Genomic DNA, 21,770 nt, shown 5'->3' on the forward strand with positions numbered 1-21,770 from the left:
GTTTGATGGTGACGGCACTCCCGCGGGCAGGCAGGCGGGGAGTGTTCCCTTTGTGCCCCTGCTCCTGGCCCTGGCCGTGCTGACGGGGGAAACGGTGGGAGGAATCAGGTGAGTCATGGCCAGGACACCCACACTCTGACCGGCTCTGGCTGTTTATAAGCACTCTCTGCCCTTTCAAACACCCGCCCACCCTAAACTAAAGGTGCTGCTTCATCGCTGATCCCATCCTCTCGTTCACGACTGCCACGTTTATCCTGGTGCTTGTTTTAAGTCCATTTTAGTCCGTGACTGCACAGGGTTTCGTGGGCTGTGATGATGCAGAGGAACCGAGGGGGGAATGCAGTGCTTGGGTTCTGTGCACACTTGAATTCCCTTCAATTCCTTCCTCCGTCCGCCAGCCGTCTGACAGACGCGCACGGTGATGCTGAGCTGACAAAGTTGTAAAATGAATCCCATCCCCCAGATTCATATGACATGTGTAGGAAAGAACTGCAGATGCTGGTTTAAATTGAAAGTAGACACAAAATGCTGGAGTAACTCAGCGGGACAGGCAGCATCTCTGGAGAGAAGGAATGGGTGACGTTTCAATAGACAATAGACAATAGGTGCAGGAGGAGGCCATTCAGCCCTTCGAGCCAGCACCGCCATTCAATGTGATCATGGTTGATCATTCTCAATCAGTACTCTGTTCCTGCCTTCTCCCCATACCCCCTGACTCCACTATCCTTAAGAGCTCTATCCAGCTCTCTCTTGAATGCATTCAGAGAATTGGCCTCCACTGCCTTCTGAGGTAGAGAATTCCACAGATTCACAACTCTCTGACTGAAAACGTTTTTTCTCATCTACGTTCTAAATGGCCTACCCCTTATTCTTAAACTGTGGCCCCTTGTTCTGGACTCCCCCAACATTGGGAACATGTTTCCTGCCTCTAACGTGTCCAACCCCTTAATAATCTTATATGTTTCGATAAGATCTCCTCTCATCCTTCTAAAATCCAGTGTTTCCAAGCCAAGTCGCTCCAGTCTTTCAACATATGACAGTCCCGCCATTCCGGGAATTAACCTAGTAAATCTACGCTGCACGCCCTCAATAGCAAGAATATCCTTCCTCAAATTTGGAGACCAAAACTGCACACAGTCTTCCAGGTGCGGTCTCACTAGGGCCCTGTACAACTGCAGAAGGACCTCTTTGCTCCTATACTCGACTCCTCTTGTTATGAAGGCCAACATTCCATTGGCTTTCTTCACTGCCTGCTGTACATGCATGCTGTCTCGACCCGAAATGTCACCCATTCCATCTCTCCCGAGATGCTGCCTGACCTGCTGAGTTACTCCAGCATTTTGTGTCTACCTTGATATTATATGCACAGTTTATACCTTACGCTTCAGTTTTGCAGCAAAATGATTTGAATTCCATCCAACAGTCATCTATGTAACACGTTTGAGTAGAAAATTGTCACAAGGGTGTGCCACAATCAAACAACACCACATCTTCTGCCTCGGTAACAGATTCTACAGCTTCAGGTAACAATGCTTTCACTGTACTGGCTCTGCCCAACATCTGCTCTGAGTCACCCACCTACTGCCAGATAAGTTTCACACTTCTGTGTGTGTGTGTCTCACACGCACACTGCCCCATTAACCAGATGACCCAGAGTCCAAATGTAGAAGCAAAGAACTGCGGATGCTGGTTCATACCAAAGATAGGCACCAAGTGCTGGAGTTACTCAGCGGGTCAGGCAGCATCTCTGGAGAACATGGACACAGAGTGCTGGAGTAACTCAGCGGGTCAGGCAGCATCTCTGGAGAACATGGACACAGAGTGCTGGAGTAACTCAGCGGGTCAGGCAGCATCTCTGGAGAACATGGACACAGAGTGCTGGAGTAACTCAGCGGCTCAGGCAGCATCTCTGGAGAACATGGACACAGAGTGCTGGAGTAACTCAGCGGGTCAGGCAGCATCTCTGGAGAACATGGACACAGAGTGCTGGAGTAACTCAGCGGGTCAGGCAGCATCTCTGGAGAATATGGACACAGAGTGCTGGAGTAACTCAGCGGGTCAGGCAGCATCTCTGGAGAACATGGATAGGATGAATCTGAAGAAGGGTCCCGACCCTTGAGAGTTAGATTCGGCTCTTAGGGCTAAGGAAATTAAGGGATGTGGGGTAAAAGCAGGAACGGGGTACTGATTGTGGATGATCAGCCATGATCGTCTAAAAATGGCTCGAAGGGCCGAATGGCCTACTATTTTTCTATGTTTCTATTTCCCAAAAGGTTACTTAACCTTTTTCTCTAGAGGTGCTGTCTGACCTGCTGGGTTACTCCAGCACTTTGTGTCTATCTTTGACCTGTAGTTAAGTTCAGTTTAGAGATACAGAGTGCAAACAGGCCCTTCAGCCCACCACGTCCACGCCGACCATTGATCACCCCTTCACACCGGTTCTATGTTGTCCCACTTTCTCATTCACTCCCTACGACACGATACGATAGAACTTTATTTATCCCAGGAGGGAAATTGATCTGCCAACAGTCATATTGGGGATGAGCAACGATTGGGGAGGGGGGGGGGGGGGGAGGGGAGTCAGTCGACCCCACGACAGAAGGGGGAGGAGTTGTACGGTTTGATAGCCACAGGGAAGAAGGATCTCCTGTGGCGTTCTGTGCTGCATCTTGGTGGGACCAGTCTGTTGCTGAAGGTGCTCCTCAGGTTGACCAGTGTGTCATAGAAACATAGAAAATAGGTGCAGGAGTAGGCCATTCGGCCCTTCGAGCCTGCACCACCATTCAATATGATCATGGCTGATCATCCAACTCAGTATCCTGTACCTGCCTTCTCTCCATACCCCCTGAACCCTTTAGCCACAAGGGCCACATCTAACTCCCTCTTAAATATAGCCAATGAACAGACCTTAACTACCTTCTGTGGCAGAGAATTCCACAGATGGAGAGGGTGAGCCCTCATGGAGAGTGTGAGCTGTATTGTCCAGGATGCTCCGCAGTAGACACGAGGGGGAAATTTACAAAGGCCAATTAACCTACAAACACGCACGTCTTTGGGATGTGGGATGAAACCGGAGCGCCCGGAGAAAATCCGCGCCATCACAGGGAGAACGTGCAAACTCCAAAACAAAACGCACTTGAGATCAGGTTGAAGGTATGTTGGAGTAACTCATCGGGTCAGGCAGCATCTCAGAAGAGAAGGAATGCGTGACGTTTCGGGTCAAGACCCTTCTTCAGACTGATGACTGAAGTCTGAAGAAGGGTCTCGACCCGAAATGTCACCCATTCCTTCGCACTTGAGGTCGGGATGGAAGTCGGGTCTCTGGCGCTGTGAGGCAGCTGGTCGCGATTTAAAATCATTTATTGAGCCTCTGATCGTTCCATCTCTCCATCCTCCATGTTGTCCCATTGTTGCATCCCCTCCCTTTACCCTAGTGGGCACATTTTACAGAGGGCCAATTCACCTACAAACCTGCACATCTTTGGGATGTGGGTGGAAACCGCAGCACCCGGAAAAACCCCACACGGTCACAGGGGAGAACGTGCAAACTCCACACCAACAGCACCTGAGGTGCGGATCGAACCTGGGTCTGTTTGTGGCACTGTCAGGCAGTGGTTCCACCACCTTCATCATCCTCAGATCACCTAAACCTCTCTCTCAGAGCTTTTATCTAATTAGAAAAGGCACCTATGTCCTTGATAATCCATTTTGGAATATAATTACCTCTGCAAGAAAAACTTTTTCGAAACATTTTAAAAATATCAATTACAACATGGATTACCTCTCCAGAAGTACATCCAATTTTAGAGTTTAGTTTAGAGTTACAGCGCGGAAACAGGCCCCTTCGGCCCACCGGGTCGGCGCCGACCAGCGATCCCCGCACATTAACACTATCCTACACCCACTAAGGACAATTTTTTTACACTTACCAAGCCAATTAACCTACAAACCTGCACGTCTTTGGAGTGTGGGAGGAAACCGAAGATCTCGGAGAAAACCCACGCAGGTCACGGGGAGAACGTACAAACTCCGTACGGACAGCACCCGTAGTCGGGATGGAACCCGGGTCTCCGGCGCTACATTCGCTGTAAGGCGGCAACTCTACCGCTGCACCACCGTGACCGGCCCCATTATTGGTCTCTGGAACAAGGCATCGACACTGAGTTCCTCTGAGGTCAAGATGGCTTCTCATGGGGAGAGAGTACTGCAACCATTCCAGGGATTGTGGGATTGGGTTTGGCAACAGGTAAGAGCTCGACCGCTCACTGAGATCACAGCTGATCCATCACCTCAACCCACCTACTCAAGTTTGTTTTAATATCCTAATACCCTCGATTCACAGAAGGGTCGGGGGCATACAGCGTGGAAATAGGCCCTTCAGCCCAAACTGCCCACGCCAACCAGTGTGCCCCATCTACACTAGTCCCACCTGCCCGCGCTTGGCCCATAACTCTCTAAACTTATCCTATCCATGCACCTGCTTAAAAAAGACTCAACGTGCTGGAGTGTTCCGAAGTCATACGAGCAGAATTAGGCCATTCGTCTCATCGAGTCCACTCCGCCATTCAATCATGGCCGATCTATCTTTCCCCCTCAACCCCATTCTCCCGCCTTCTCCCCATAACCTTTGATGCCCTTTACCAATCAAGAACCTGTCCATCTCTGCTGAGTAACTCAGCTGGTCAGGCAGCATCCGTGGTGACGTCTCAGGTCAGGCCCCCTTCCTCACATCTAGCAATATCGGGTTTTAAATTAACAACTGATCCAAGATTCATGGCAATTCACGAGAGCCCTCAAGCCTGTTCTGGTATTCAGTGCGATCAGGCGTGATCAATATCTTCGTTCCTTCCACCACACCCCCTTGCCTCCATAATCCCAAAACACCCTGGTCTAAAAACATCGATCACGGATTTAGCATCATTAATTAAGCGTCTGATTGATCCACCTCTCCATCCTCACATCATCCCAACCTCCCTCTTCGAGCCTTGATCTAATTGTAACCATACTCTGCATGCAGTGGGGGTAGCACAGTGGCAAAGTCGTAGAGTTGCTGCCTCACAGCGCCAGAGATCCGGGATTCCATCCTGACTACGGGTGCTGACTGTACAGAGTTTGTACATTCTCCCAATGACCGCGTGGGTTTTCTCCGGGTGTCCCCTGTAAAGTGTGTAGGATAGTGCTAGTGTACGGGGTAATCACTGGTTGGCGTGGACTCAGTGGGCCGAAGGGCCTTTTTCCACGCTGTATCTCTAACATCTAAAGTCTAAACCTCCCTCTTAGAGCCTTGATCTAATTTTAATCATACTTTGCATTGGAGAGTACTCCTTGCTAGACTCTTGAAAGTCTGAGTTAACATCTAGATCAGGGATCGGCAACCTACGGAACGGCCTGTGAGCTGAACTCATCCAGCCCGCAGTCCCTTAAGGACCTGCCCCAGTTACGCAATTTTTAAAGCGACTGCCGGCGACTGTCAAAGTGGTTCGAGATCGCCGAAATTTTCTTTTACCCTACGACAATGACCACGACAATGCCGAGTCAGGTCGATACAAGTGACTTTTTTTGTGAAACTAGATTTAAGATTTAGATTTAGAGATACAGCGCAGAAACAGGCCCTTCGGCCCACCGGGTCCGCGCCGCCCAGCGATCCCCGCACATTAACACTATCCTGCACACACTACGGACAATTTTTTTTTACATTTGCCCAGCCAATTAACCTACATACCTGTACGTCTTTGGAGTGTGGGAGGATACCGAAGATCTCGGAGAAAACCCACGCAGGTCACGGGGAGAACGTACAAACTCCATACAGACGGCGCCCGCAGTCAGGATGGAACCTGAGTCTCCGGCGCTGCATTCGCTGTAAGGCAGCAACTCCACCGCTGCGCCACCGTGCTGCTAACTAGCACCTGGCTGAGAGATTGCACCGTCTTCGGAAACATCACGAAATTCCCACGATTACCTGACCGTCAAACTGTCGCCTCCAATCTACCTGTCAAATGTCCTGACGGTAAATAAATTGGATAAACAAAACTATCTTCTGGTATCTTCAAATGGCTTTTCTTAATTTAATATTACGTGCTTCTAAATGCGTCTGCGACAACCTAGCAAACCTGGGGACAGCGTGCGACAGACAGCGCCCGCAATAAGCTACCATACCTGGCCACAAGCCAGCTGGCGCCCAGAAATCTCTATCGGGAATTTTTTTCCGCGACCCGCTGAGATCCGCTACGATTCTTTGAAGACTCCTCGCGATCATGCCCACTACACCCCGGCAAACGTTCAGCCACAGCCTAGTCACTGGCAGTCGCCTTAAAATCGCCTACGTGGGACAGGCTCTTAAGAGAAATATTATAACAACCCAGGCCGCAGGCGTATTTACTTTTCCTGATTATTTACCAATACTTCTGATTCATAGATTAAATTTCACGAGATATGGTTTTATTAAGGTGTCTGTCTCTAAAAGTAGCATAACACACACACAACACTTATCTGGGAGTGGTTCACACACACGCGCAGCCGATTCCACATCGGAACACCCGTCGACTCACTCTCTCTCTCGCTCTCTCGGTCCGTACACTTCCGTGCGCTCTTGCATCCTCCCGCCCTTACCATCCCTCCATTCCGCTCAATGGCCAATCACACGGGGCAGTGAACGAAGCGTTAGGACGGGCCTGAGGAAAGCCGAGAGATCGAGTCCAGAAATACTATGGGGCGACTGTGCTTTCATGTGGCCTTCAGCAAAACCCAGTAGAATGCTAATAGATTTACGATGACTCTAACATTGGTTATTTTTCTGCTTTTCTTTTCTGTTTTCTACTGCACAACCGCCAACTGCTGGGCTAACTCGTGCAGGTTTCGCTCACGTGGGTACTGGTTGCAAAAGGGTTATTTAGATTTTTATGTGGGCAAGTTTGGTGAGATGATCCATGTCCAAGTTGTCGAGCTGTGACTGGAAGAGTGACAAGGTTGGTGCACATCTGGTGGTGTCGGGAAGGATGTCCCACTCTGGGATAGTCCATGGATATAGTGACTGTAGGCGGCTCTCATTGTTTGCTCTCATTCTAGTATAAATGAAGTGACCCGAGGACTGTCTTGTGAATTTCTAGGTATTGGATTGAATGAAGTGAGATATGTTACTGGGGATGATGCCACGAGTCTCTTTGCAGACAGTACATAAGCGGGCTTTGGTGCGCAGTTATAGGAATAGTTTAGCAGGGATCTTTCGAGCGAAAAACAACACCAGGTGTCACACTAACTGCTATGAGACAGACAAACAGACAGACAGACAGAGGTGTGGGTAGGTTCAATACCAGTGTTCAGTGGACATCAAATTGCTTAAATATATAAATGTAAGTCAAAGTTTAGTTAGTACTAGATCAAGTGGACCTGTTGGGCCCAAACCTCTCCTGCATTGGTGCAGCACCCTCTCCTCCCCCCGCCCCCTTCCCCCCCCCCCCACCATCCCCCTCAATCCCCTTATCCTCCCTCCTCCCCCTCCCTCCCCCCCCCCTCCCCCTTCCTAGGAGATAGATTTAAACTTTAAAATGTGAATAACTTGAAAAACATAACACCAATTTCAATGAAACTTCTTCCATTAGCACCAAATGGATGAGGGTGAGTAAGGTGGGCCTAAAATTGTCGCGCTATCCTGCACCTTTTTTGTCTGTAGTTCAGGAACAAACAAACAAACAAACGAGAGTTTTAGTATATAGATGTATTATTATGATTAGCACCATTTATCAACTATGGCGATAGATGTGGCCTGCCATCCGCTCACAGACATGGGCCCTGGGGCCTTTGCAGAACGAAGTTGCCTACCCCTGGTCTAGATTATGACCCAAGGCAGAAGTAAAATGCAGCAAACAAGTAACCCCAAAGGGTTCCACAGACTAAGAATGATGGGAAAACAGCCCTCTTACCTGTAAAAGTAAGAACAGCCGCGGACTGTGTTGTGAGTAAAGTGTTCCTGTGACTTTTCATTGCCAAAGTCTTCTAGTGGGTCCGACCACAACAGGTCACACATGGGTCCGTAAGCAGGGGGCTCTTTGAATCGATCTAACTACAAAGAAAGAAAACACAAATTGAAAACATTGAATATAACATAGACAAAAGATATGCGCTTCACCAGTGGAGCGACAGGGTCAGTGCAAGGATAAACCCTCCCATTTCACTCCTTTGAATGGAGAGGACTGATCCACAGGGTTAGTCTTCTTGTGATGTTTCCGACGAGGGGGTTCAGCAAAGCCATAACCACTGGGCGGCATGGTGTCACAGCGGGTAGAGCTGCTGCCTCACAGCACCAGAGACCCGGGTTCAATCCTGACCTCGGTTGCTGTCTGTAAGGAGTTTGTACGTTCTCCCCGTGACAGTGTGGGTTTTTCTCCGGGTGCTCCGGTTTCCCCCAACACTCCAAAGACATACAGATTCGTGGGTTAATAGGTTTCGGTAAAATGATCCCTAGTGTGCAGGATTGTGCAGGTGTACGGGGTGATCGCTGGCCTGGCCGAACGGATCTGTTTCCGCTCTGTATCACCAAAGTCTAAAGATACCTTTACCTGCAATGAGGTGATACAAGGTCACAACAGTGGAATTCAGGAAACAGAATGGATGTTCTGCATTATAGACAATAGGTGCATGAGGAGGACATTCGGCCCTTCGAGCCAGCACCACCACTCAATGTGATCATGGCTGATCATCCACAATCAGTACCCCGTTCCTGCCTTCTCCCCATATCCCTTGACTCCACCATCTTTAAGAGCTCTATCTAGCTCTCACTTGAAAGCATTCCGAGAATTGGCCTCCACTGCCTTCTGAGGCAGAGAATTCCACAGATTTACAACTCTCTGGGTGAAAAAGCTTTTCCTCATCTCCATTCTAAATGGCCTACCCCTTATTCTTAAACTGTGGCCCCTGGTTCAGGACTCCCCCAACATCGGGAACATGTTTCCTGCCTCTAACGTGCCCAATCCCTTAATAATCTTATATGTTTCTATAAGATCCCCCCTCATCCTTCTAAATTCCAGTGTATCCAAGCCCAGTCGCTCCAGTCTTTCAACATACGACAGTCTCGCCATCCTGGGAATTAACCTAGTAAACCTACGCTGCACGCCCTCAATAGCAAGAATGTCCTTCCTCAAATATGGAGACCAAAACTGCACACACAGTCCTCCAGGTGTGGTCTCACTAGGGCCCTGTACAACTGCAGAAGGACCTCTTTGCTCCGATACACAACTCCTCTTGTTATGAAGGCCAACATGCCATTGGCTTTCTTCACTGCCTGCTGTGCCTGCATGCTTACTTTCAGTGACTGATGTACAAGCGCACCCAGATCTCGTTGTACTTCGGCTTTCCCTAACTTGACACCATTCAGATAATAATCTGAATTATAGACTTTAAACGCCTGCTCCGACCTGGTACACAGATATCATTGTTTTCTCCCTACAAACAAAGCACACTATATGAAACACAAAGTGCTGGGTCAGGCGGCATCTGTGAAGGGGAACGGTCGTACAACAATCCGATGGTCTTTCGGGTCAAGACCTACTGTCAGCTGAAGATACACACCAAATGCTGGAGTAACTCAGCGGGTCAGGCGGAATCCATGGAGAAAAGCAATAGGTGACGTCGAGGGTCGGAACCCTTCTTCAGACTGAAAGATAGAGAAGGCCACACCAAAACAGGGCTAGCAACAGATGACCTCAGGAAGGGTGGAGCCCATTTATGGCTGGGGAAGGTGTGCTAACGACAGGGATACAAGGATACAAACACTGGAACTAGCAGGCCTCGACCTGAAATGTCACTTATTCCTTTCCTCCAGAGATGCTGCCTGACCCGCTGAGTTACTCCAGCACTTTGTGTTTGTCTTCGAACTGGGACGACAACTAGGTGGGGGAGGGGTGGGGGAAAGGGATGTAGGGGTTATTTGAAATAAGAGAAACCTACGTTGGTATCGCTGGGTTGTAAGCTGCTCAAGCGGCATATGGGAATTCAACATTCATACCGCTAGGTATCTGCCTGCACATAATCCAAATCCCTCCATTCCCCACATATCTATGGACCTATCCAAAAGCCTCTTAAGCTATCAGTTATCATATCTGCCTCCACCATCAATAGGGTTGCCAACTGTCCTGAATTAGCCAGGCCATCCCGTATTTTGGGCTAAAATGGCTTGTCCCGTACGGGACCGCCCTTGTCACGTATTAGGCCCGGGGGAGGGGGGTGCTGTAGACCCGAACACTGTAGGCCCAGACACTGTAGGCCCGGACACTGTAGGCCCGGATAACATAGGCCCGGACACTGTAGACCCGGGGGGCACAGTAGGCCTGCACACTGTAGGCCCTGACATTGTAGGCCCAGACGCTGTAGGTCCCGACAGTTTAGGTCCCGACACTCTAGGTTTCCGACTTTTTAATTAGTGTCTGAGAGCGTTTGACAGCCTAGGTCCAGAGGCCCGGGCGCCGCCTCACGGAGGTTGCGTAGCAACCCGCCTCCTGGCCCGGGGGGGGCGCCATTGGTGGAGCGGGAGCACGTGGCCGCTGGGCTGGTTGAGGTCACGTGGGGCGGTGACGTCGTCTTGTCCCGTATTTGGGAATAAGATAATTGGCAACCCCTACCCATCACCCCCGGCAGTGCGTTCCACACACTCATCACCCTCTTGTAACAAAACTTGCCTCACACATCTCCTTTAAACTTTATCCGTCTCACCTTAAAGTTACGAGGATCTTTACAAACAGATCTACCTGGAACCATCTGCTGTGGACATCAATTTATATGGAGCTCTCCACTCTGGGAACTTCAAAAGATATGGGGAGAAGGCAGGAGAATGGTGTTGAGAGGGAGAGATAGATCAGCCATGATTGAATACCGGAGTATGCCCGACGGGCTGAATGGCCTAATTCTGTTCCTATCAATGATGGACTTGCACCTCTTCACCTATTTAGTTTGTGTAAGCAATGAACAAAGTTCAGTTGCAGTTCGTTCCTCAATAGGCCTCATGTCTGACTACAGGCCTTTACTCTTTACTCTATTGTAAAGGCTCAGTTAGTCATGGGCAAGTATGATGTTGTAGGGATCACTGAGACATGGCTACAAGAGGACCAGGGCTGGGAACTGAATATTCAGGGGTACACAACGTATAGAAAAGACAGACAGGTGGGCAGAGGGGGTGGGGTTGCTCTGATGGTAAGGAATGATATTCATTCCCTTGCAAGGGGTGACATAGAATCAGGAGATGTTGAATCAGTATGGATAGAAATGAGAAATTGTAAGGGTAAAAAGACCCTAATGGGAGTTATCTATAGGCCCCCAAACAGTAGCCTCGACTTAGGGTGCAAGTTAAATCAGGAGATAAAATTGGCGTGTCAAAAATGTAATGCTACGGTGGTTATGGGAGATTTCAACATGCAGGTAGACTGGGAAAATCAGGTTGGAAATGGACCCCAGGAAAGAGAGTTTGTAGAGTGCCTTCGAGATGGATTCTTAGAACAGCTTGTACTGGAGCCTACCAGGGAGAAGGCAATTCTGGATTTAGTGTTGTGTAATGATCCTGATCTGATAAGGGGACTAGAGGTAAAAGAGCCATTAGGAGGCAGTGATCACAACATGATAAGTTTTACTCTGCAAATGGAAAGGCAGAAGGGAAAATCGGAAGTGTCGGTATTACAGTATAGCAAAGGGGATTACAGAGGCATGAGGCGGGAGCTGGCCAAAATTGATTGGAAGGAGGCCCTAGCAGGGAAGACGGTAGAACAGCAATGGCAGGTATTCCTGGGAATAATGCAGAGGTTGCAGGATCAATTTATTCCAAAGAGGTGGAAAGACTCTAAGGGGAGTAAGAGACACCTGTGGCTGACAAGGGAAGTCAGGGACAGCATAAAAATTAAGGAGAGGAAGTATAACATAGCAAAGAAGAGTGGGAAGACAGAGGATTGGGACTCTTTTAAAGAGCAACAAAAGTTAACTAAAAAGGCAATACGAGGAGAAAAGATGAGGTACGAGGGTAAACTAGCCAATAATATAAAGGAGGATAGCAAAAGTTTTTTTAGGTACGTGAAGAGGAAAAAAATAGTCAAGGCAAATGTGGGTCCCTTGAAGACAGAAGCAGGGGAATTTATTATGGGGAACAAAGAAATGGCAGACGAGTTAAACCGTTACTTTGGATCTGTCTTCACTGAGGAAGATACACACAATCTCCCAAATGTTCTAGGGGCTGGAGAACCTAGGGTGATGGAGGAACTGAAGGAAATCCACATTAGGCAGGAAATGGTTTTGGGTAGACTGATGGGACTGAAGGCTGATAAATCCCCAGGGCCTGATGGTCTGCATCCCAGAGTACTTAAGGAGGTGGCTCTAGAAATAGTGGAAGCATTGGAGATCATTTTTCAATGTTCTATAGATTCAGGATCAGTTCCTGTGGATTGGAGAATAGCAAATGTTATCCCACTTTTTAAGAAAGGAGGGAGAGAGAAAACGGGTAATTATAGACCAGTTAGTCTGACATCAGTGGTGGGGAAAATGCTGGAGTCAATTATAAAAGACGAAATTGCTGAGCATTTGGATAGCAGTAACGGGATCGTTCCGAGTCAGCATGGATTTACGAAGGGGAAATCATGCTTGACAAATCTACTGGAATTTTTTGAGGATGTAACTAGGAAAATTGACAAGGGAGAGTCAGTGGATGTGGTGTACCTCGACTTTCAGAAAGCCTTCGACAAGGTCCCACATAGGAGATTAGTGGGCAAAATTAGGGCACATGGTATTGGGGGTAGGGTACTGACATGGATAGAAAATTGGTTAACAGACAGAAAGCAAAGAGTGGGGATAAATGGGTCCCTTTCGGAATGGCAGGCAGTGACCAGTGGGGTACCGCAAGGTTCGGTGCTGGGACCCCAGCTATTTACGATATACATTAATGACTTAGACGAAGGGATTAAAAGTACCATTAGCAAATTTGCAGATGATACTAAGTTGGGGGGTAGTGTGAATTGTGAGGAAGATGCAATAAGGCTGCAGGGTGACCTGGACAGGTTGTGTGAGTGGGCGGATACATGGCAGATGCAGTTTAATGTAGATAAGTGTGAGGTTATTCACTTTGGAAGTAAGAATAGAAAGGCAGATTATTATCTGAATGGTGTCAAGTTAGGAGGAGGGGGAGTTCAACGAGATCTGGGTGTCCTAGTGCATCAGTCAATGAAAGGAAGCATGCAGGTTCAGCAGGCAGTGAAGAAAGCCAATGGAATGTTGGCCTTCGTAACAAGAGGAGTTGAGTATAGGAGCAAAGAGGTCCTTCTACAGTTGTACCGGGCCCTGGTGAGACCGCACCTGGAGTACTGTGTGCAGTTTTGGTCTCCAAATTTGAGGAAGGATATTCTTGCTATGGAGGGCGTGCAGCGTAGGTTCACTAGATTAATTCCTGGAATGGCGGGACTGTCGTATGTTGAAAGGCTGGAGCGATTGGGCTTGTATACACTGGAATTTAGAAGGATGAGGGGGGATCTTATTGAAACATATAAGATAATTAGGGGATTGGACACATTAGAGGCAGATAACATGTTCCCAATGTTGGGGGAGTCCAGAACAAGGGGCCACAGTTTGAGAATAAGGGGTAGGCCATTTAGAACGGAGATGAGGAAGAACTTTTTCAGTCAGAGGGTGGTGAAGGTGTGGAATTCTCTGCCTCAGAAGGCAGTGGAGGCCAGTTCGTTGGATGCTTTCAAGAGAGAGCTGGATAGAGCTCTTAAGGATAGCGGAGTGAGGGGGTATGGGGAGAAGGCAGGAACGGGGTACTGATTGATAGTGATCAGCCATGATCGCATTGAATGGCGGTGCTGGCTCGAAGGGCTGAATGGCCTACTCCTGCACCTATTGTCTATTGTCTATTGTCTATTGTCTATTGAGAAGCCATATTCAAACGCTCTCAGACACTGACTAATACCTCAATGGAAGCAGGGCATCCCACCTTCCAATTACCAACTAGCTTCCATGGTTTGCCTAAGATAGACATAGAGTGCTGGAGTAACTCAGCGGCTCAGGCAGCATCTCAGGAGAACATGGACACAGAGTGCTGGAGTAACTCAGCGGGTCAGGCAGCATCTCTGGAGAACATGGACACAGAGTGCTGGAGTAACTCAGCGGGTCAGGCAGCATCTCTGGAGAACATGGACACAGAGTGCTGGAGTAACTCAGCGGGTCAGGCAGCATCTCAGGAGAACATGGATAGGTGACGTTTCAGGTCGGGGCCTGTCTTGAGACTGATTGTACGGGTGGGGGGGGGGGGGGGGGGAACTGGAAACATGAGTTAAGGCAGGGAGGTTCTCTGATATGCTGATTGTTGGTTAGGGACGGTGTGGTCCCAAGAGGGAGACATCGTTGTGAACAGTGGAACTGGCTGACCGACTTGGTGGGGGAAGGGGGAGTGGTTGTAGACATTGCCCAAAATGAGAGAATTCAACATTCATACCACTGGGTTGTGAGCTACCCAAGTGATATCTGAGGTACAGACTCTGACAATGGAAGAGGATCCATGGTGTGTCTGACCTGCTGTAGCAGCAAAGAACATTACAACCATTTGTGAGGACAGGTTGTGTAGAGAGCAGGCCATGCCTGAGTCCATCAGAAACGCCAGGAATTGTCATCATTGCCTTTCAAAACCAATGTCGGATGGGAATGGAGTGGTTTATTTAGTCAGAGGGTGGTGAATCTGTGGAATTCATTGCCACAGACGGCAGTAGATGTCAAGTCAGTGGATATATTTAAGGCGGAGATACTGTAGTTGGATTCCTGATTAGTACGGGCATCAGAGGTTACGGGGAGAAGGCAGGAGAATGGGGTTGGGAGGAGAGATTGATCAGCCATGATTGAATGACAGAGTAGACCTGTTGGGCCGAATGGCCTCATTCTACTCCTGTCACCTATGATCTTATGAGTGATTAAAGAGTAATAGACAATAGACAATAGGTGCAGGAGTAGGCCATTCGGCCCTTCGAGCCAGCACCACCATTCAATGTGATCATGGCTGATCATTCTCAATCAGTACCCCGTTCCTGCCTTCTCCCCATACCCCCTGACTCCGCTATCCTTAAGAGCTCTATCTACTTCTCTCTTGAATGCATTCAGAGAATTGGCCTCCACTGCCTTCTGAGGCAGAGAATTCCACAGATTCACAACTCTCTGACTGAAAAAGTTTTTCCTCATCTCCGTTCTAAATGGCTTACCCCTTATTCTGAAACTGTGGCCCCTGGTTCTGGACTCCCCCAACATTGGGAACATGTTTCCTGCCTCTAAAGTGTCCAACCCCTTAATAATCTTATATGTTTCGATAAGATCCCCTCTCATTCTTCTAAATTCCAGTGTATAGACAGCAGGAAAGGCAGCACAAAAGGCAGCAGGTAAGGCAGACGTTCTACAATTTCAGCCGGATACAAATCCACTGCAGGAGCAACTATATCCTCCAGCAATTTGTGTCCTCACTGGAGAATCAATGCACATTCTGCAAATGAAGACAGCCTCATTAAAAATGCTTTTTCCAAATTCTACTTGAGGCACACGGTGCCATTGGTGCAATACGTTTCATTACGACAAGTCTATAAGATGCGTCGGCGTTTCTCCAGTCCGGGGGCTTTGCTGTCTTTCAGCGTAGTAATTCAGGTGCAACAACAAACAGGTTCGGTAAAGTTCCCGACACAGTTAACTTGCTGCAGGCATTAAATAATTCACACACCCTGTCACATTAAAGAAAAACTTCAATAAATCTGAAAATAAAGCAAACTCATAAATATTGATGGTTTTGCAGACTGCAACTCTGGCAGAGAGTTGTTACCCTCCACACAAACAGGCAAATGAGATGAGCGCTCTTGTAAACAACAGTCCCCACTTCTTGCACATTGCCGCAAGTGAACATTCAGCCCAGACAAACAAACCGCTGGGTGGGAGAGTATCTGGAATCCATTGCCACAGACGGCAGTGGCGGTCTCACTAGGGCCCTGGACAACTGCAGAAGGACCTCTTTGCTCCTATACTCGACTCCTCTTGTTATGAAGGCCAACATGCCATTAGCTTTCTTCACTGCCTGCTGTACCTGCATGCTTCCTTTCAGTGACTGATGCACTAAGACACTCAGATCTCATTGTACATAGAAACAATGAAAAAATAGAAAATAGGTGCAGGAGTAGGCCATTCGGTGATACAGTGTGGAAACAGGCCCCTCGGCCCAACTCGGCCCACACCGGCCAACAATGTCCCAGTTACCCTAGTCCCACCTGCCTGCGCTTGGTCCATATCCCTCCAAACCTGTCCTATCCATGTACCCGTCCAACTGTTTCTTAAACGATGGGATAGTCCCAGCCTCAACTACCTCCTCTGGCAGCTTGTTCCATACACCCACCACCCTCTGTGTGAAAAAGTTACCTCTCGGATTCCTATTAAATCTTTTCCCCTTCACCTTGCATCCATGTTCTCTGGTCCTCGATTCCCCTACTCTGGGTAAAAGACTCTGTGCATCTACCCGATCTATTCCTCTCATGATTTTATACACCTCTATAAGATCTCCCCTCATCCTCCTGCGCTCCATGGAATAGAGACCCAGCCTGCTCAACCTCTCCCTGTAGCTCACACCCTCTAGTCCTGGCAACATCCTCATAAATCTTTTCTGAACCCTTTCAAGCTTGACAATATCTTTCCTATAACATGGTGCCCAGAACTGTACACAATATTCTAAATGCAGCCTCACCAACCTCTTATACAACTGCAACATGACCTACCAACCTCTGTAGTCAATACTCTAACTGATGAAGGCCAAAGTGCCAAAAGCCTTTTTGACCACCTTATGTACCTGCGACTCAACCTTCAGGTGAGAGGTGAGAGGGGAAAGACTTAATAGGAGCCTGAGGGGCAACTTTTTCACTCAGAGGATGGTGGGTATATGGAACGAACTGCCAAAGGAGGTAGTTGAGGCTGGTACCGTAACAACATTGCAAGGACACTTGGGCAGGTGCATGGATAGGAAAGGTTTTGGAGGAAACGGGCCAAACGTGGGGATGGGATTAGCTCAGATGTGGCATCGTGGTGGGTCAGCATGGACCAGTTGGCTGAAGGGCCTGTTTCCTTGGTGCGGGACTCTAAGCAAACACAGCGGGTCAGGCAGCATGTGTGGAGGTAATGGACAGATGACATTGAAGGGTCCCGACCTCCTCCTTCCACCCATGCTGTCTGACACACCAGCCCCGCTTTGATACGACCTCACAACTCTTCACTTTAGTTCAGTTTAGAGATACAGCGCGGAAACAGGCCCCTTCGGACCCACCGGGTCCGCGCCGACCAGCGATCCCCGCACATTAACACTATCCTATACACACTAGGGACAATTTTTACATTTGCCCAGCCAATTAACCTACAAACCTGCACGTCTTTGGAGTGTGGGAGGAAACCGAAGATCTCGGAGAAAACCCACGCAGGTCACGGGGAGAACGTACAAACTCTGTACAGACAGCACCCGTAGTCGGGGTGGAACCCGGGTCTCCGGTGCTGCATTCGCTGTAAGGCAGCAACTCTACCGCTGCACCACCGTGACCGCCCTTTAGCTTCGAGGTACAGTGTGGAAACAGGTCCTTCATGCCCAACGAGCCCACGCCGACCAGCGATCACCCCATACACTAGTTGTATGTTACCCCACTTATTCATCCACTTTCTACACACTAGGGGCCATTTACAGAGGACCAATTAACCTGCAAACCCGCACGTCTTTGGAATGTCAGAGAAAACCCACGCGGTCACAGAGAGAACGTACAAACTCCGTGCAGACAGCACCCGTAGTCAGGATGGAACCCGGATCACTGGTGCTGTGAGGCTGCAACTCTACCGCTGCGCCACCCTGCTGCACAGTTAAAAACTCGTTTTTGGTTTTTGTTTTAAATCCAATAAGAAACATCCCACGTCAACAGATGTAATTATCCATGTGCTGAGGGAAGTACCGGGAATTGAGTCAAAGCACCACCTCCACACAGCAGGCTGGTGCTGGGATACCAGGAGCATCACGAACACAGCCCACCCGCCACTTTGCACTGCTTCAGGCAGCAGAGGCGCCTGCAGCAATCCACCCACACAATGCTCACAGGCATCTGAAAACATCAAGTACAGGCTCCAGCTGAGGGTACACACACAATGCTGGAGTAGCTCAGCAGGTCAGGCAGCATCTCGGGAGGGGAGAGAAGGAATGGGTGACGTTTCGGGTCAAGACCCTTCATCTCCAGCTGAGGGTGTTGCTCCCACAGCAGGGAAACAGGCCCTTCGGCCCACATTCTCCATGGTGACCAGCTCGACACAACGGGCTAGTTCCGTTCACCTGCATTTAGCTTAGTTTAGTTTAGTTTCGAGATACAGCACGGAAACAAGGCCATTCGGCCCACCGAGTCTGCGCCGACCAGCGATCCCCACACACTTACACTATCCAACACACACTGGGGACAATTTTTACATTTACCATGCCAATTAACCTACAAACCTGCACGTCTTTGGAGTGTGGGAGGAAATCGAAGATCTCGGAAAAAACCCACGCAGGTCACGGGGAGAACGTACAAACTCTGTACGGACAGCACCCGTAGTCGGGATGGAACCCGGGTCTCCGGCGCTGCATTCGCTGTATGGCGGCAACTCTACCGCGCACCACCGTAGCCGCTGAGCGAGCTGTGACACGCTGAAGTGAGGAAGGGAACCCTGGCCACTTGCAGGGTGAGCTGAGGCACCATCTTACCTTCTTGATGTCGTCTAAGTTGCTGACTTCAGGGGAGAGGCCGCCGTGCACGCACAGGAACTGCTGGTTCATGAGGGCAGCCAGGGGCAGGCAATCAAAGGCATCCATGCACGCATCATATATTCGCTCCGAGTATTTAATTTTACCTAGGGCAGAGAAGCAAATGTTAGACGGGAGGTTTACGCCCACCTGCAAATGAAGTTAAACACAGCCAATTCCCCCTGGGGCAATGTAATTCAGACTTGTCCACAACTGAATCATCCTTTCACCAACTAGAGAGCGGTCCTGACCTCCCATCTACCTCATTGGAGACCCTTGCATTATCTTTAATCGGACTTTATCTTGCACTAAATGTTATTCCCTTTATCCTGTATCTGTACACTGTGGACGGCTTGATTGTAATCATGTATGTATAGTCTTTCCGCTGACTGGATAGCACGCTACAAAAAAAGCCTTTCACTGTACCTCGGTGCAAGTGACGATAAACTAAACTAAAATAAGTTAAACTAATGAACTAAAGTAAAGTAGCCAGCTCCGCTTTCTCAAGCTATCACTGAATCTGCTGCCTCCAGTACCACCCCCCAGCTGTGCCTTTGAGATGTCAACTACTCACTGAAATAAGAATGTGCTTCGTGACATTTCTGGTTCTTTTGCCAATCTTCACGCTATCTCCCTTCGTGCTTGCCCCTTGTACTAACAGGAACTCTCTTATCAATTACCTTTCTACCCTTCAGAAGTTAAAACGACATTAGATTGCCTAAGAATTCAGCTTTTGCATTTTTTCTACCAGTTATATCAGGCTATCCATCCAGCGTCTGGACAGGAGAGCACACCCACCAAGCCTCCTTCTCCAACCTAGCTACCTGCAACACTACTTTCAGGGGAACTATGTACCTGCACTCCTAGATCCTTCTGCTCTACAACACTCCCCATCTACCTGTGACCACCACTTCAGGGGACTATGCACCTGCACTCCTAGATCCTTCTGCTCTACAACTCTCCCTATCTACTTGTGACACCACTTCAGGGAACTATGCACCTGTACTCCTATCTCCCTCTGCTCTGCAACACTCCCTAACTACCTGTGACACCACTTTCAGGGAACTATGTACCTGCAATCCTCGATCCCTTTGCTCTACAACACTCCCTATTCATCTGCAATACCACTTCAGGGAACTATGTACCTGCACTCCTAGATCCCTCCAGGGCACAGCCGATCACTGTTGTATTTAACTGCTGCAGTTGCCCTAACATGGTCTACCCAAGGATTTATATACCTGTTGTGTAATCTCCGCCCTAGTACTCCAGTGTCATATATATAGTAGATTGGATGTGCAGAGAATGCCTAGATAGTGGAAGTGAAGAGGATGTTTCCACTAGTGGGAGAGTCCAGGACCAGAGGCCACAGCCTCAGAATAAAAGGACCGACCTTTAGAATGGAGATGAGAAGGAATCTCTTCAGCCAGAGAGGGTGGTGAATCTGTGGAATTCATTGCCACAGACGGCCATGGAGGTCATCATTATGTATCTTTAAAGTGGAGATTGACAGGTACTTAATTAGTAAGGGCGTCAAAGTTTACGGGAAGAAGCCTGGAGAATGGGGTTGAGGGGGAGAGATAGAACAGCCCAGAATTGAATGGTGGAGTAGACTTGAGGGGCCGAATGGACTAATTCTGCTCCGAAATCTTATGTCCTTGAAAGTAAGCATGCAGGTACACTGAAAGTAAGCATGCAGGATCAGCAGGCAGTGAAGAAAGCTTATGGCATGTTGGCCTTCATAACAAGAGGAGTTAAGTATAGGAACAAAGAGGTCCTTCTGCAGTTGTACAGGGCCCCAGTGAGACCGCACCTGGAGTATTGTGTGGAGTTTTGGTCTCCAAATTTGAGGAAGGACATTCTTGCTATTGAGGGTGTGCAGCGTAGGTTCATGAGGTTAATTCTCGGGATGGCGGGACTGTCATTCGTTGAAAGAATGGAGTGAATGGGCTTGTATTCACTGGAATTTAGAAGGATGAGAGGGGATCTTATTGAAACATATAAGATTATTAAGGGATTGGACAAGCTAGAGACAGGAAACATGTTCCCAATGTTGGGGGAGTCCAGAACCACGGGCCACACAGTTTAAGAATAAGGGGTAGGTCATTTAGAACGGAGATGAGGAAAAACTTTTTCACTCAGAAAGTTGTGAATCTGTGGAATTCTCTGCCTCAGAAGGCAGTGGAGGCCAATTCTCTGGATGCTTTCAAGAGAGAGTTAGATAGAGCTCTTAAAGATAGCGGAGTCAGGGGGTGTGGGGAGAAGGCAGGAACGGGGTACTGATTGAGAATGATCAGCCATGATCACAGTGAATGGCGGTGCCGGCTCGAAGGGCCGAATGGCCTCCTCCTGCACCTATTGTCTATTGTCCTCGTGTGCAGGGCAGCAATTCATTCCCACACCGTGCCCAGCATGTTTACATCACTCAGCCTCATTAAACTTTGATATCGTCCACAAAACACTGTCAATGTTACATCTGAAGGGAAGAGCCCTCACATTAGCTGCCACTGACACCCATCTGTCACTGTTTTGGGCATTTAATCAAGCTATTAATGTCTCTGTCACACTGCTTGCATTTTTTCCTTTTTGAATCTTAGCTCGTTTGAGCATTTTCTTTCTCTCTCCCCCCCTGCTTGGAAATGTAATTGGGCAATCCCTGTGTTTAAATAACGAGCAGGCAGTCACACACATCGGTTTTCACTGTCCCCTGTAAATTGGCAAACAGCAAGCGAAACATTCAGCAATGACAGAGTACCACTGAATTCCCAGGCGTCCGCGCTAAGAAAGAATGCGCACAGATTAACGACTTGGGTGTACACGTTGGCATGTCACACGGGGACAGGACGAACACAGTCAATGGTAGAGCCCTGGAGTGTTGTAGACATAAGAGATCTGGGTATGCCATCCCCTGAAGGTACTGTCAGGTGGACAGGGTGGTGAAGAAGGCATTTGACACGCCTTACTTTCATTACGAGATGTATGCATAAAA

At 48.6% G+C, this 21,770-nt stretch overlaps 1 protein-coding gene across 1 annotated transcript in view; it reads right to left on the reverse strand.

Moving 5' to 3' along the window:
* The window catches only part of LOC144597895 (protein phosphatase 3 catalytic subunit alpha), a 168,834-nt gene that overhangs the window by 80,652 nt on the left and 66,412 nt on the right, over positions 1–21,770 (reverse strand). The window contains exons 4-5 of the mRNA XM_078407663.1: positions 18,746–18,891; positions 7,920–8,059 (exon numbers count right to left, since the gene is read on the reverse strand). Of these exons, the coding sequence (XP_078263789.1) occupies positions 7,920–8,059; positions 18,746–18,891 (286 nt within the window). The remainder of the gene's footprint in view (positions 1–7,919; positions 8,060–18,745; positions 18,892–21,770) is intronic.

This window comes from Rhinoraja longicauda, chromosome 1 (assembly GCF_053455715.1).
Source record: "Rhinoraja longicauda isolate Sanriku21f chromosome 1, sRhiLon1.1, whole genome shotgun sequence".
In the NCBI taxonomy this organism is placed as follows: domain Eukaryota; kingdom Metazoa; phylum Chordata; class Chondrichthyes; order Rajiformes; family Arhynchobatidae; genus Rhinoraja; species Rhinoraja longicauda.